The sequence below is a fragment of the Cheilinus undulatus genome, linkage group 9 (assembly GCF_018320785.1).
Source record: "Cheilinus undulatus linkage group 9, ASM1832078v1, whole genome shotgun sequence".
Classification (NCBI taxonomy): Eukaryota; Metazoa; Chordata; class Actinopteri; order Labriformes; family Labridae; genus Cheilinus; species Cheilinus undulatus.
In genome coordinates, this window is record NC_054873.1 from 47737608 (window position 1) to 47754766 (window position 17159).

At 41.1% G+C, this 17159-nt stretch overlaps 1 protein-coding gene across 1 annotated transcript in view; it reads right to left on the reverse strand.

Moving 5' to 3' along the window:
- Positions 1-17159, reverse strand: part of LOC121515053 (tetraspanin-9-like) — a 258707-nt gene that overhangs the window by 127078 nt on the left and 114470 nt on the right. Inside the window, exon 2 of the mRNA XM_041795620.1 lies at positions 6601-6792. Within this exon, the coding sequence (XP_041651554.1) occupies positions 6601-6792 (192 nt within the window). The remainder of the gene's footprint in view (positions 1-6600; positions 6793-17159) is intronic.

The following is a 17159-nucleotide window of genomic DNA, read 5'->3' on the forward strand; positions in this document are numbered from 1 at the left end:
AACTGATCACCCTAAAAAGACTGTGGGTGTGAGCATGCTTGGTTGTCTGTCCTGTGATTGACTGGCAGCCAGTCCAGGGTGAACCCCACCCAATGACAGCTGGGATAGGCTCCAGCGACCCCCCCCCCAGCAGTAAAAAAAATAATTTAAAAAAATTAATGAATGGTGGGTAATGATATTTAACACAGGAAAGGGACAAGTAAAGGGATGAAACGTTTAATATCAAAAAATGCAGATTACTTTTATCTTATCCCCTGAGCTGTCTGTGAGGTTTTTATGATATTAAGGAGCAGTGGAGAACTTATTTTACATCACTGTGAGACCAAGCAGATGCTACAGTGTGTAGTATGAAGCTGCTGTTCTGCTACAGACAGTTATGCTGCACCTACAGTCATGGACAAAAGTATTGGCACCCCTGTAAATTTTCCAGAAAATACACCATTTCCCCCAGAAATTGTTGCAATTACAAATGTTTTTGGTATAGATGTGTTTATTTTCTTTATGTGCATTGGAGCAACACAAAAAATCCAAAGAAAAAAGACAAAATTGACATAATTTTACACAAAACTCAAAAAATGGGCCTGGACAAAATTATTGGCACCCTTTTAAAACTGTGGGTAAATCATTTTATTTCAAGCATGTGATGCTCATTTAAACTCACCTGTGGCAGTAACAGGTGCTGGCGATCTAGAAATCACACCTGAAGCCAGTTGGAATGTCTAAAAGTTGACTTAACCTTTGTGTTGTGTGCCTGTGTGTGTCACACCAAGCATGGAGGAGAGAAAGAAGAGCCCAGAATTGTCTGAGGACTTAAGAAGCAAAATTGTGGAAAAATATGAACAATTTCAAGGTTTCAAGACCATCTCCAGAGATCTTGAAAGTCCTTTGTCCACTGTGTGTAATATAATCAAGAAGTTTATAACCCATGACACTGTGGCTAATCTCCCTGGACATGGATGGAAGAGAAAATTTGACAAAAGAATGCAACGCAGGATAGTTGGAATGGTGGATAAACATTCTCAGTCAACTTCCACACAAATTCAGGCTGTCCTGCAGACTCAGGGTGCAAAAGTGTCAGCTGGGACCATACGTGGTCATCTGAATGAGATGAAGTGCTATGGCAGGAGACCAAGGAGAACCCCACTGCTGACAAAGAGACATAAAAAGGCCAGACTGGAGTTTGCAAAAATGTACCTGAGTAAGCCTCAATCCTTCTAGGAGAACATTTTGTGGACAGATGAGACTAAGGTAGAGCTTTTTGGAAAAGCACATCATTCTACTGTTTACAGAAAACAGAATGAGGCCTACAAAGAAAAGAACACAGTACCTACAGTCAAACATGGTGGAGGTTCAAGGATGTTTTGGGGTTATTTTGCTGCCTCTGGCACTGGGTGCCTTGACTGTGTGCAAGGAATCATGAAATCTGGAGACTATCAAAATATTTTGGGCCGCAATGTAGGGCCTAGTGTCAGAAAGCTGGGTCTGTGTCAGAGGTCATGGGTGTTCCAGCAGGACAATGACCCCAAACATACCTCAAAAAGCACCACGAAATGGTTAGAGACAAAGCTGGAGAGTTCTGACGTGGTCAGTAATGAGTCCGGATCTAAATCCCATTCAACACCTATGAAGAGATCTTAAAATTTCTGTTGCAAGAAGCACCCTTCAAATCTGAGAGACCTGGAGCAGTTTGCAAAAGAAGAGTGGTCCAAAATTCCAGTTGAGAGGTGTAAGAAGCTTGTTTATGGTTATAGGAAGAGATTGGTTTCAGTTATTTTTTCCCAAGGGTGTGCCACCAAATATTAAGTTGAGGGTGCCAATAATTTTGTCCGGACATTTTTTTGAGTTTTGTGTAAAATTATGTCAATTTTGTCTTTTTTCTTCAGATTTTTTGTGTTGTTCCAAAGCACATAAAGGAAATGAACATGTGTATACTAAAAACATTTGTAATTGCAACAATTTCTGGGAGAAATGGTGTATTTTCTGGAAATATTCCAGGGGTGCCAATACTTTCGTCCATGACTGTAAAAGGGCAAAATGGCATGCAATCTAAAAACAAAGACTGCCTTATTTAGCAACCTTAATCTGATCAGGATTAATCTGTTAAAACAGCCCTGGTTTAAACTCCTCCTTTAAGGCGACGGTCTATTATCTCTGTTTATGAGCCAATGAGACAGAAGCCCAGATCTCTAAAATTCACACACCCAAAAACACTCCAACATAATCATGAAACGCTGAAAAAGAGAGATGAAGGACGAGGGGGGAGTGACAGATCGAGGGAAGTTGAAGTGCTGCAGGGCTGGTGAATGTGAAGGGAGAAGGGAAGGCAGTTTAATGCCTCCCTAGATTAATTTCCAGACCAGCCTTGCATCTCATCTACTATTCTCCTCTCCCCACTTGACTCCATTCAGCTCAATATTTACTGAGCTTTTCTGCACAGTATGGGAGGAGGCATGCAAACCTAGATTTAAGAAAACAACATTAATTCAAAACTCATTTGGGAGGAAAGATGTTTGGCTCTTATTTGCGTCAAGGCCAGAATTGAATTAATTTTTTTTTAACTGTTTGTGGTCCTGTTGGAGAATCTGCTGGGTTTGAAAGTTTTTTAAATGTGCAAATGAAGGAGAATGTGTGAGCATGCATTCACATGCGTGCACAGCTTTGTAGGCGGAAGTTCTCATTTGCTTGCACTTCACACTTTTAGGAGTTGGCGTTTCTCTCCCACTTAGTTATTTATTTCTTAAGAATTTGTCTCAGTAAACCATTTTTGGCAGCAAATAGAGAGAGTCTGAAAATTACCTGCAAAGGCTGTCTGGGCTTTGAGTATTTCTAATCCAGAGAGACTTGTCCACAGAGCCACTTCAGAGATAATGTGTCAAGGTGGATGCTCAGATCTGTTCGCTCCCCGAGATCTAAACCTACTCTGATGTTTTTCACGTACTTCCCCCCTCCCACCCACCCTTGGGTGAGCCGAGCCGGACCGACAGACTACAAAAAAACAACAACAAAGACGAGCGGATACCTCTGCATTAAACAGAATTATCAGGAGCGAATATGAAATGCTGCTGCTCACAGATACGAGCCGACCTTAATGAGAAGTTAGATATTTCATTAACGTCCTCTCTTTTCTCCCTCTCTGTCTGCTCCTCAGTTGTTAGGCAGGTGAAGGGAGCCATGTCGAACACTGAGGATTTGGTGAGGCTTTTGACTGATGCAAGAGCTTCAAGGGATTGAGCTGTTTGTGATGTTAAGCACCCAGAGCGCTCTGCTTCTCATTTAAACTTTCTACAGTATTCTACAGAGTTCTTTATTTTTCAACGCAGCTCCACGAAAACCTCATTATATTTTTGAACTTTTGTAATTAGCTTCTGCTTCAGATTAAACACTCGTACAACTTTGGTCAAAGAGAGCGAGACAGTGAGGTCTTTGTAGGGAGTAACGGGACATTTTCAGATACTGGGCTCTAAATTTCACCTGCTTTACAGTGAAATATTTAACTGTCAGTGGAGGACGACTAATCGAGTGTCAGTTTGACTTCCCACATTGATAAAAAAAAGATCATCAAGATTAAATGACTGTAGGTTTTGTCATGCATTGACCATTCTTTTTCTGACCTCCATGGGTCCCCAGTTTGGATGAGCACCAGAAAGCTTCCCCATTTACCCCCCTTTATGGACGGCCTTGTCTGCACATGACTGTTCCAAATTGTGCATGGCTGTGTTCAACCACCTTCAGGCACAGTGGGGGTCCCTGGTCTCTGGCACCTTTACTTTGGGGGTGGCGGGCTGAAAAGGTTGAGAACCCCTGGTCTAGGTCAAGAGCTGATGCAACTCCCAGAAGAGGATTGTTTTATATCATGTTATCATATGCTATGGCTGCATCCATGCCACTGTTTACATCAGTGATAGTCAACGAGTGGCTCTAGAGCCACATGTGGCTCTTTTGTGGTGATTTGTGGCTCTTGTATGTCTTAATTTGAAATATTATTCCCCCAGAAAACATTTGAAAAGGGAAACTGAATCCCTACTTTAATACAGTTGGCTTTAATTTTTCAACCTTTCTTTGTATATTTCCATCGCCCTTATTTGACAATTTTTGCCCTTTTTTTTTAGCCTCTTCTAATTCATTTTCACTGCTTTAAACCCACTTTTGCCATTTCTTCTTGCCACTTTTTGTCTATTTTTACTACTTCTGTCCCATTTCCGCCACCAGATTTTTTTTGCCTACTTTTGCTATTTGCAGTTTTTTCACGTTTTTGCCATTTTTTGCCACTTGTTGCTCATTTAAGCCGTGTTTTGCCATAAATGCCTCTGTTTTCAGCATTCTCTTCACTTTTTGGCAGAGGTGTTGAAAGTATCCACATTCATTACTCAGGTAGAAGTATAGATACTAGGGTTTAAAAAGACTCCTGTAGAAGTTGAAGTATCAACTCAAGCTTTTTACTCAAGTAAAAGTGTAAAAGTACTGGTTTCAAAACTACTTAAACTATAAAATTAAAGTAATGTAAGGGGGAAAAATGCCATTAAGGACAAAAGCTTAGGCCGCGCCACAGGGGCCTATAGTGCTCGACCCCACCTCCCCAAAAAACATTTTTCTAAAGGCCAGAATGACCATAATGTTATATTAAAATCTTAATGTTGAAAAATTTGGGATGCACCCGTTTCAGCCGCATTCATGCCCATTGAAAATGAACACATTTTAGCACAATGCAAATACATTCAAGAACCACATATGTGAACTACTGAGCATTAACGTGTTTCATGGAGCAGAAGATATGATGACAAGTTGCCTATAAGTATTGGTCTTCTTGGCTACCAACCTCCTCGCTGGTGATTGGTTGGGACATTTCACTCGAGTTCTCTTGAGTCTCTGCCACGGACATCTTCGTACTAGGCTACATACGTCTGATATTTCCTTGCTGGAGTGTGACATGATTTGTGTCGTGCGCAGGTGCGATGGATAGCGTACGAACCAATAGGGTGTCAGAATGGTATTATGTTTATACTTCTCATCCAACCACAATTAAATTCACTCTATCCGGATGGTGCGATTTATCTGGATAGGTTTTTGTATTTTTTAATGTGTTTTTTTGAACGATGACAAGCCAGAATGAAAACAAGCTGAAATGAAATAGGAGTAACGAGGCTCTTTTTAAAATGTAAGGAGTAGAAGTAAAAAGTCGGCAGAACAATAATACTCCAGCAGAGTATAGATACCCAAAATTTCTACTTAAGTAAGGTAATGAAGTATTTGTACTTAGTTACTTGAAACCTCTGCTCTTTGCTGCTTTTGCCCATTGAAGTCACTTTTACACATTTTTTTTAAAGATATTTGCTGTTTTTTCTGGGCCATTTTTTTTTGCCACCTGTACCTCATCTTTTGGCAACTTCTCACCCAATTTTTGCCACTTTTTCTCCCTGTTTTTATCACTTTTCAACCACTTTATGCCATTTATGCCTACTTTGCCCATTTTTTGCCGCTGTTTGCCCATTATTTCCCACCTTTAACTTAATTTTATTGCCACTTTAATCAGTTTTTGCCACTTTTCACCACTGATATTGTGGCTCTTGCAAAGGCATTTTTCAACAATTTCGCTCTTTGAGTAGGGTTAAGTAACGATGGTTTACACGCTTGCAGTACAAATGAACCACATCTGCATCTTTCTCCTCATTGGTCCAGCCATTCTGTTACTAGGAACAAACTTTTCAGCTTGAAGCTTTGCAAGACGATCTGCCTGATGACAGACATGGAATCTGGCTTTTTATCAGCTATGAACGGTGAGCACACGGGGCCCTGACTTGCAGAATTTGCAGCACAGTTTTGGTAACACAAATTTGTTTAATCATTTGAAATTCATTCATAAAGTGGTTTATGACCAACTAATAGGAACACATGCCACCGAAAGCCAAAAGCTCCTCATCTCCTGATAAAACATTAGCCTTTTAGGGCATGCTTTACAATGCAAGCTCCTGGAGAAGTAAAGAACCTTTAGAGACCATCAAAGTCATGCTTCCAGTGAACACTGGTGGCACCCAGGGATTAAGAGACTGGTCAATTTGGACACGCATTGCCTCTGCATCAGTGAGAAATCAATGAGTATTCACATTTGATGGCTGTGATTGCAGCATAAATCAGAGTAATCATGCTCATTATTTTTGCCATAATCAGGCAGCATATGTTCGTAACACTCAGGCCGCTTTGACTGACAGCTCTCTCCGAAGCTGCAGAAATAACACGAATACTTTGATGTTCATTTTCAGAAAAAGAGAATCCCTCTGCTCAGCCGTATTTTCCTCTGTGGGCTCCTGAGGTTTGGTACAAAAAGAATCAACTCTCCTGTCAGTCGTCTACCTCCGCTGTAGTTCCAGCTTAGAGACGCCGCTGAGCTCCTGCTGGCCTGCGACCACCGCGTGTGGGTGTTTAGAAACATATGAGCTGATTGGTATTCGTGGGGATGTCTCCACAAGACACTTCTGTCAATATTTGCATGGATGATGTGTGGGATGTGCAAAAAAACATCCAAAGAAGGAGAGAAGGAGAGAGAGAGAGGAGTGGCACCACAGTGGTCTCATTCAGGAGTGAAGGTATTTAGATTTGACTCACGCTTAGAAGCAGGCACTTGTTCTCCTTGATGGCACCCAGGCAACCGAGGAAGCCCGTTACCATGACGATGGCGCCGATGGCAATGACCATGTTGGCAGCTGACAATGAGGGGAATGAGGGCGAGAAGGTGGCGAAGCTGCCCTGAGACACAGAGAGCCAGATGCCCACGCCGAGCAGCCCACAGCCGCATAACTGCAAGGAAAGAGATAAGACAGACGACACGGTGAGACCAGCTCAGGCAGATCTGAGTTCTCAGGGTTTATTATGCACAAACAAACTTCATTTTTAGTTTCACTTCTGGTAGATACAACTATTAATGACAATAGGCCTGGAAGCTTTGGGTCAAAAGTCATGTCTCTGTATCTTTTAGCGGTAAAAAGTAATGACTGCCAGAATACCAGAATTATAAACTTTAGTACGACTCTAGTTTAAATCAAAGAATGCTGAAACCTTTCAGATTCCAAACATCAAAAAAGGACAGCCAATTCTGAGTAAATTTTATTTTTTCATCATGAAATATTGCAGACAAAATCCTACAACCTTTCTAAGTTGTGCAAAAGCATCAGCCACGCTTCCACATATTGAGGTTGTCAATATTTATGATACCATGTTTTTCAAAATGACAGAAATCTCAATGTTTATCATGATCAAGACAGAGAGCACTGTTGAAACTGCACAAATACATTGGCAATATTTGGTAAAGAGGGCAGAAGTTGTGAGGAAACCCTCACTCCATGCAAGTGCCACCAACTTTCCAAATTTTGCCAAGATATTTGTGCAATTTAGGGAGTGCACATGAGTTCACCTGTGACATTTGATTGTTTTGTTAACATAAATTTTGATTAATTTTCAATTCAAATCAAATAATAAAAAGAAAATCCCAATATACCCCACCCTGGTTGTAAGCCTCAACAACACTCCATATTGTGCAATGGACTCCCAACCCAACATTATCCCTTTCAGGGATTGCTGTGGGCTAAAGCCAATCCCAGCAGCTCAAGAACAGTGCGTAGAGAGCTTCATGGAATGGTTTACATGGCCGAGCAGCTGCATCTAAGCCATACATCAGCAAGTGCAACATAAAGTGTTGGATGCAGTGGTGTAAAGCACGCCGCCACTGGACTCTAGAGCAGTGGAGATGCATTCTCTGGAGTAACAAATCGTACTTCTCCATCTGGCAATCTGATGGACGAGTCTGGGTTTGGTGGTTGCCAGGAGAACAGTAATTGTCTGACTGCATTGTGCCAAGTGTAAAGTTTGGTGGAGGGGGGGATTCTGGTATGGGATGTTTTTCAGGAGCTGGGCTTGGCCCCTTAGTTCCAGTGAAAGGAACTCTGAATGCTTCAGCATACCAAGAGATTTTGGACAACTCCATGCTCCCAACTTTGTGGGAACAGTTTGGGGATGGCCCCTTCCTGTTCCAACATGACTGTGCACCAGTGCACAAAGCAAGGTCCATAAAGACATGGATGAGAGAGTTTGGTGTGGATCAACTTGACTGGCCTGTACAGAGTCCTGACCTCAACCTCATAGAACACCTTTGGGATGAATTAGAGCGGAGACTGAGAGCCAGGCCTTCTCGTCCAACATCAGTGTGTGACCTCACAAATGCGCTTCTGGAAGAATGGTCAAAAATGCCCATAAACACACTCCTAAACCATGTGGAAAGCCTTCCCAGAAGGGTTGAAGCTGTTATAGCAGCAAAGGGTGGACCAATGTCATATTAAACCCTATGGATTAAGAATGGGATGTCACTTAAGTTCATATGTGAGTCAAGGCAGGTGAGCGAAAACTTTTGGCAATATAGTATATGTAATAAGAGGGAGGGAGAATATGCCTTCATGAGCCTATGAATGTTAGTGGTTCCTACAGTAATAAGGCTTCATGGAGCATGAGGCCAGACATTTAATCATTCAAATTAACAAACTAAATCACATCAAACACTTCAACTTCATCTCATTAAATAAAAATCCACATATCTAAAAAACTCCATATATCCCTCAGCTCTCAATGACAGCTTGCTGAACTTCTTCACAAAAACAGAGCTTACAAAACTGCTACAACAGGCTCAGTTTCCCTCATGATGCTTGGGGAGTTGCCCACGCAGTCATCCATCAGCAAACACAGCTCAGAAACAAGAGGGTTTACCCCAATTACAACTATCATAAGCCAATAACAGCTCTGAGAGAGATTAGAGCAAAAATTGGACTTGGGCTGAGCTGGCTGTGCACGTTTGAGCTGATTATGCTAAATCCGGAACAAACACTGTTGTAATTACTGCCACTGTATAAAATCAAAAAAACTTCCAGGCTTTCACAAACTACCTGCAGTAAAGTTCAGCCTCACCTAGAGGGAGCAATTCCCCTAATCCCTGTCTGCCACCCAGCCAGGCTTCCAGTGAAGTGAGGCCTGCAGTGTGAGTCCATTAATGTAAGACAGTGTTTACAGATGGTGCAGATTGGCAAAGTGGAGAGTTCCACCTGCAGATGTGCTGCTCCATCTATCAGCCAGAAGAGCAACACAACATGCCAACCACCCCGTGAAATATAGGCCAGGAGAAAAAGTGGTGACATTTTTGCCGGCGCTTAATAGAATAAAATACCCAGGGCAATCTTCATGAATAAAAAAAATCCCAATGAGATAAAATATGGAGAGGCACCGTGGTAAATCATCGCACCGCCGCCCTTTCTATCCCTCTATTCATACCGCTCCCCACCTCCTCCTCTCATCTTCGCTCCACTGCTCCAGAACACTTTAATGCCTGTCAGCAATATGTACAACAAACCTGCTGTGCATGCAAACAATACACAAACTGAAGCATTCATACACAGAATACAGCCAAAGTCATCAGGAAATACACATGCATTTTATCTATTACCATTTTCTACAACAGGATTAAACAGCAGATGCAAACATGACTCTCCTCTTTAATTCACAAAGTTTAACAGACAAACTGATTATCACAGTTTGTAAAAGTGTTGCAGCACTTCCACAACACAAATGAATGACTGTAATCCCACTGGTGGCGTACGCCTGTTCAGCTATGTTTGCAGCGCACGCATCAAAAAGCGACTCGAAGCACATCACAAGTCCTGCAAAGTGAGGAGTGCTTCACAGAGATGCAAGGTGATGATGTGGAAGAGAAACATGCCTCATGAAGTGATGAGGGACGCCTCCGGTCTAATGAGTCCTATAGGATCTGTACATACATAAACTAAAGCCCCTCTCATGTGTCACATGACTTTAGTTTCACCCTCATTAACCTGTGAACTTTGAGTGGAGAGCTTTGACTTTGTAAAGGCCGACCGCCATGGGCGAAGGCACCCCAGGGCGTTTACAGCAGCATGCTAAGATGGATGAATGATACTCATGCTCCTCCAGAAATAAGTGGCTGTGATTAAAGGAGGCTGACTGATGCATGAGTTTTATCATTGGAACTGTTACATGCACATGTGTGGTAGGCAGGACATGCAATGTCAGCCATGTGACCTGAAGGACATAATACTGCCAAGATGTAAAGTTAAACCACCATTTTTCTCTCAGAAGGACATTCAGTTTCTGTCTGAGCAATAAAAATGCGCTGATGCATCAGTTTAGCGTCAGTATTGGCGTTACTGGCCCCGCCTACAAACATCAGCTCCAGCAGATGCCAGTAGCAGATTTGCATCTACCAGAGAGTGTTTTTATGAGGAAGGTGAAAATCTGTTTAAGCAGTCAAACACAGGAGAAATATCATTATAGTGGGAATTTGGCACCAAAAGAAATGAGGTGTTTAGCCCAGATTTTCACAGTGGGTGCAAATCCAAGCAGTAGTCAGAGAAATGGCCACTCTGCATGCAGACTTACGTATGAGTGGCGCTGTTTCCTCCACTGATAAACCAGCACAAACAATCACTGATCTACGTGAGTGCTTTCCTACTAATAGCAGCACCCAGTTCTGATGCTTGGTAATGCTGTGGCAATATGCACTGACATTCAGCCGCACGGTTTGAAAACATGCTGATGACATTTTGCTTACGCTGCTATTTTGACCACAGTTGTTAATGTTTCATCAATAAAACCCAAAAGAAACAGGCCTTCACACTTTATTTGCCAATTTAATTTGGCAACCTTTAGGTAGCCAAAGACGTGCATCCCCAGGGGCGAAGCACAGGGGGGAAAGGGTACTGATTACCTGGGCCCACAGTAGGGAGGGGCCCTTAAGAAGCCTGCAATGAAAAAGGTGTTTTTATTTACTTTTCCTTAGTGTCATTACTGAATCAAAAGTGACTAAATGAATCGGTCAACAGACTGAAATTAGTATCAAATAGAGTAAAATGCAATACTGGGGGCCCCTGCTCCTCCCTTAAAAATGTCCAAATGGTGTGGTCCGGTGCTGCAGAATAATACAAGTAAATTTAGTAGAAAATATGGTTCAAGAATACATTAAAATGCAGAGATATTTAAAAAATGAGGCAACATTTTCTGCTTGGCAAGCTGGTTAAGGGGGGCCTTTCATAATATTCTTTCTGGGGGCTCTAAATCCTTAGCTACTCCCCTGTACATCCCCCCTACAGTCTTTAGGCCATTCCCAGGGGGTCCCAAACCCGGGTTAAGAAAAAAATACCTAGTGCATAAAAAAGAGGTGATTTCACTGCTAGTGTTGCACTTTAACAGGTGACAGGGTTAAATAGCGTTCTTCACATACACTTCTTTTCTTTGATTGTCACTCAGACATCCAGAAGTGTGCAGAACCTTTGGGCATGTTTGGGCCAAGAACTGAGGTTGAGGTAAGGCGAGGGGAGTAAGCCACCTGAGGGCACCATCAGGTGGAAAGGTTATGACCCCTGCCATGCTCTGGATGTCGTTGCATAGTACCAGTAACATGGGGAAATAATCGGGTGAAAAAATAACTAATTCATCAGTGTTAATTTTGACAACTATTTTTAATTTCAGTCATAGTTTTAGTCTTTAAATTAAATGCATTGTGATGGCTTTGGGTACTTGGTTCCTGGGTACTTGTTGATTGTCCCTGCAACAGAGCTGCTCCAGGGGTTGAATAGAAGTGAGCAAAGCTTTTCAAGCATTCTTGGCTTGCATGTTTTATTCCCCATCATAGTGAAGTTGCTTTTACTCAGGTGTCCAAACAAACGAAGCAAAGGGGGAAATGCACTCTTGTTTTGGAACAAGATCTTCAAATGACCCAGGTGTTATAACACTCTTAAACACTGCTAGAAATAGTAGATGACGTAGGCCACACAAATCCCAAGCCATAAGTTCATCTGTAAAGTCTATGAAGAAACCGTCACCCTGTCTCCTCATTTCCTCCCTCTAATCTGTGCCTCTGTGCTGCAGAGCTGCCGTCAGAGACCTGGACCCAGTGTTTGATGAAAGTAGGAGAGCGTTTGGATTTAAAACCAGAAAGTGGAGCAGTACGAGCTAGGCTGCACTGATTCACACTTTATTCATATTTATGAAAACAGGCTGATTCATACTAATGTCATTCTCATAATCTCCTATCTTACACATTTTACCAATTTGGTTTTCTATTTAAGATAGAAGATTTCTGGTCAATGCCTCTGCCTCCTGCAAGTGCTGCACTTAAAATCCTAACACCTCCCCCAAAAAAAACACTTGCAGGCACAATTTAAGGTTCAAAATATCAAGTCACCCCTCCTCAATTTCTGCATGTAAAACTACTCTGCAAGGAGTGGTGAGGTCTAAGCCTAGACGCCAAACTTCATCAACGTCCTGCAGGAGAAATAATTTATAATCAGAAGGAAAATCTACTGCAGCATCAGTTTTTTTCCAGCATCTTCTAGTCCGAACAGAGTGAAATAATCAGATGCATCCTCTATATCAGGGGTGTCAAACTCAAGGCCCGGGGGCCAAATCTGGCCCGTGGTGCAGATATACCCGGCCCGCCAGTCATATGATATTTTGATTATAACTGTCCCACCAGTATGAGGTCTGCAGATTTCCTCCAGTATAACAATGTAAACTTAATCATGCCATTGAAAATATCCGATTTAAGTCATAAGAATAAGAAAGAGAGAAGAGTTAGAATATTTGATACAAGTCAGGAACGTGGGAAAAGAAACTTGTGTTTTCATTTTGTATTTTGTATTTGCATCTCACAATAATGACTTAAAGTTATGGTTTTGACTTTTATCTCCTATTTTGAACATTTAGATTCACCATGTTAATTTTTAAGTCATATTTTGACATTTTAAACTCATGAATTAGAATTTTATCTTACATTTTGACATTTTAAGCTCCTAACTTTGAATTTTAATCCCAAATATTAACCCTTTTGAGTTGAAATCGTACAATTTTATCTCATACTCGGACCTTTACAACTCAGTATATTGAATTTTATCTCATATTTTCACCTTTTAATCTTTTGATTTAGATTTTTTTTAATCAAATCTTTCCCTTTTCAACTCCTAATTATAACTTTTAATCCCAAATATTGACCTTTTTGAGTCAAATTGTTATTTTTTATCTCATCTTTTGACCTTTTAAACTCATAATTTTGTGTTTTGTCTCAGATTTTGACATTCACTCAGGATTTTATAATTTTATTTATTTCTTGACCTTCAAACCCATTGTTTTTTTATTTTATCTCAAAGATTGACCTTTAAACTCATGATTTAAAAATATATATAATATTTTGACTTTTTAAACTCATGATTTTATAATTTTATTTCAAATTTTGACCTTTTAAACTTATAATTTTGTGTTTTGTCTTAAATTTTGACATTTTAAACTCATGATTTTTAAATTTTATTCCATTTTTTTGACTTTTTAAACTATTGCTTTTTTATCTCAAATACTGACCTTTAAAATCATGATTTTTTTAAAAAAAGTATCTCATATTTTGACCTTTGAAACTCATGATTTAGAATTTTATACAGTATTTTGACTTTGAAAACTCATGATGTCATAATTTAATATCATATTTTGACATTTAAAACTCATAATTGTGAATTTTATCACATATTTTGACCTTTGGAAATCATGAATTTGGATTTTATTTAGTACTTTAACTGTTAAAAAAATCATGATTTTAACTTTTGATTTTTTTTCTCAAAATCATTTATCATCAATCTTACATTTTTCTCCCTATAATTCGTTAGCGGTGAAGATGAGGTTGACATTTTATGGGAAATCTGAACCCAGTTAGGCCCTCAGGTTTGACCTAAATCCAGAACCCGGACCCTGCTGTGATTGAGTCTGACGCCCCTGCTCTATATGAAGGAGAGTACTTAGATTGCAGCTGTGATTGACTTCCAAACAAAGTGCTACTTTGAAGGTTGAACACTGGGCTTGTTTTCCACAGAGTTAGGACACACGGTGAAGGACACTTACTTAGTCACATATGAATGAGAGGGAAGTCTCATTGGATTTCTCCCACAGAGTGAACGAGCGGTCGGGGTAAGCCCTCTCTTGAGTGAGACAGAGGGAAAGAGTTGCACTGGTGCTCCTAAGACTTTCAATCACCTGTCGTCTAAATAATTCAGAGGTATTCGCTTGGAGGCACTCGTCGGCCCTTTATGCTCCCGTGATTAAAACCAGTGAATGAAACGTCAATTGAAAAATGCTGGTAAAGGTCATGTCCCTACGCAGAGTGGCTAATATACGGCATTGTGGCTGACACTCGCCACATTATAAAGGCCGTGATAAGGGTTCGAGGCAGCGCGGGAGAAATAGTACGTTTAAGAGGCCAGGTAGATGGAGTGGATTTACAGCTAGAGAGGGAAACACCGAGCTTTAAGAGCCCAGGTGGGGAGGGACACAGTGCCTGGACTTAATTGTGTTTAATGCCTAGTGAAGGAAGCGTGTCCAAGTGTGTCGCTCTTTTAAGTGACTATGAAACCACCCACCCCCCCAGTCAATCTGTCTGATCTGAGCCCAACAGGAGCATGCCATAATCTCTGTCCCGCTTCTGCTATCACTACCACTACAACAACAACATGCTGTCATCAGACCTCTGTGTCCATGCCACGGGAAATACCTCTGATCTCCTCGGTTATCTGACCTGAATGTGCGCGTCGGAGCTTGACCCCAGCCTCTCCGCTGAGCTCCTTATCTGCTTTTAATTGTGGGACAGCCCTGTTTTGGTTTCAGTCGGTGGGGAGGGGAGGATAAGGAATCCCCAAACAACTGGAGTGGCTTTTAAACAGTCTCAAATAAGGCTTACCGTTAGCACACTCTTTGTTTTTACATCCTGCAGAGAGAGGGATGCTGCAGGGTTATGATAAACATTTGAGTTGGAGGAATTAATTGGTCCGTTAGCATTCTTTGTAGGGATGTAAAACACAAAAATATCTGCTTATGCAATGTTTGTAAAACACACAACTTGTCTAAAAGCTGCCATTCAAGCCACATGACTGCTAATCACTTGATTAATTTACAACCTTAATTCCAAAAAAGCTGGGGCGCTGCAATTAAAAACAGGATGCAATAATTTACAAACCTAATAAACCCATATTTTATTCACATCAGAACATAAACAACATATCAGATGCTGAAACTGAGAACTTTTACCATGTCATTAAAAATATGAGCTCATTTTACATTTGATGGCAGCAATATGTCTCAAAAAAGTAGGGACGGGGCAACAAAAGGCTGGTAGATTAAGTGATACCAATGAAAAAAGCTGAAGGAGCATTTTGCAGTTAATAAGGTTAATTGGCAACAGGTCAGTGACATGACTGGGTATTAAAGGAGCATTTTAGAGAGGCAGAGGTTCACCAATCTGCAAAACTGCAGCTTAATATTGTGGAACAATTTCAGAAAAATGTTTCTCAATGTAAAATTCTGGAGACTGTGAATATCCCAACATCTACAGAGATTAAGGAGAAATCTCTGTGAGCAAGCGAAGACTTAAGGTCAATAGTGCAGGCTCATGGTCTTCAGGCCCTCAGGGGCCACTGCATTAAAAACAGGCATGATTCTGGACTGGCAATCACCGCATAGGCTCAGGAAAACTTCCAGAAATCATTGTCTGTTAACAGAGTCATCCATGCCATCCACAAATGCAAGTTAAAGCTGTATCATGTGCAGAAGAAGCCATATGTGAACAGGATGAAGAAATGCTGCTGTCTTCTAGGGAAAATGGAAAACTGTTCTGTGGTCAGATGAGTCAAACTTAGAAGTTCTGCAGACTAGAGAGGAAAGGGACTATTGCGGCCCATTTTTGATTGGCCTGCAGCAAATTCTAGAGATAAAATGAAATATGGCCCACATTAAAACATGAATCTTGTGCTTGAGTGTAATGTACGTCTTGTTTCCAGCACAAAACAGTGCTACCATGTTAAATCTGTAAACAAACATTTTGACAAGAAGCTATCTTGATTAATAACGTCCTGAAAGATTACCACAGCAAAAAAGAGCACCGATAACTTTTCTGGGGCAGAGCCAGAGGTAGCCAGGGCTAAACGGGGCCCGTTGAAATCTGATTGGCTCCTGAAAATGACTCTCTGTTCGCCCTGTGAACCTGTATCTAGCCATTTAGGCATCCTCAATTGCTAAGCATGTGTTAACTTACATTGGATTAGTCTTATTAACTTTAAAACCCTCATGGTGAGAAATATGAATGTGGCTTCCTCATCCTAATATATTTCTGTATGTGGCCCTCTATGGAAAAAGTCAGGACACCCCTGTTTTAGAGCAACATATGTTCCCATCCAGAAGGCCTTGACTATTTCAGGAAGACAATGCTAAACCACATACCACATCCATCACAACAGCATGGCTTCACAGGAGGAGAGTCTGGGTGCTGAACTGGCCTGCATGCAGTCCAGACCTTTCACCAATGGAAAACATTTGGAGCATCATAAATGAGAAAATTGCTCCATCAGACAAGAATGGGACAACATTCCTCACCCAAAACTCCAGCAGCTTGTCTCCTCACTTCCCAGATGTTTATAGACTGTTGTTCAAAGAAGATGAGATGCTGCACGAGTTCTATTTAGAGTAAAATGATGACACTTGCAAATTGGTGCATTCTGCTTTTATTTATCTTTTACACAGCGCCCCAACTTTTTTGGAGCTGGGGTTATAAATGACCCCCTGATCTTTTGCATCAGCTTCTGTCCCACCCCAGCCCAAACATAAACCTCAAACATGCATATTAGCATATTGTCATCTGTGCTTCAACTGTCCTTCATAGTGAGTGACTTTAGGGTCGTCATATGACCACAAGAGGTCGTTATATGATCTTACACTTCCTAAATGCAAATGTCCTGCGGTACTTCCAGCCTCACAGAGATTATTTCTAGTTGTGTTCTGTACAACCTGCACAGTGCGACTCCACACCAATTATCCGTGCAGATGGAAACAGCCAGCATGGATGCTCTGGGCTGTTCCTCTGTTTTCATGTATGCATCCTAGCAGGCCTCTGACCCATCATTAAACCAGCCAGGGTGAAACCCAACAGCTCGCCAGCTTGCAAACTCCGTTACTATTTCAATTTTAACAAGCTTCACTGAGGAGCCTCTTAGCATGCAAGGTTTTCAAATATGTATTTCTGGTTTAGTTACTAGAAAACGCTTTGAAAACAACTCTACAGCTTT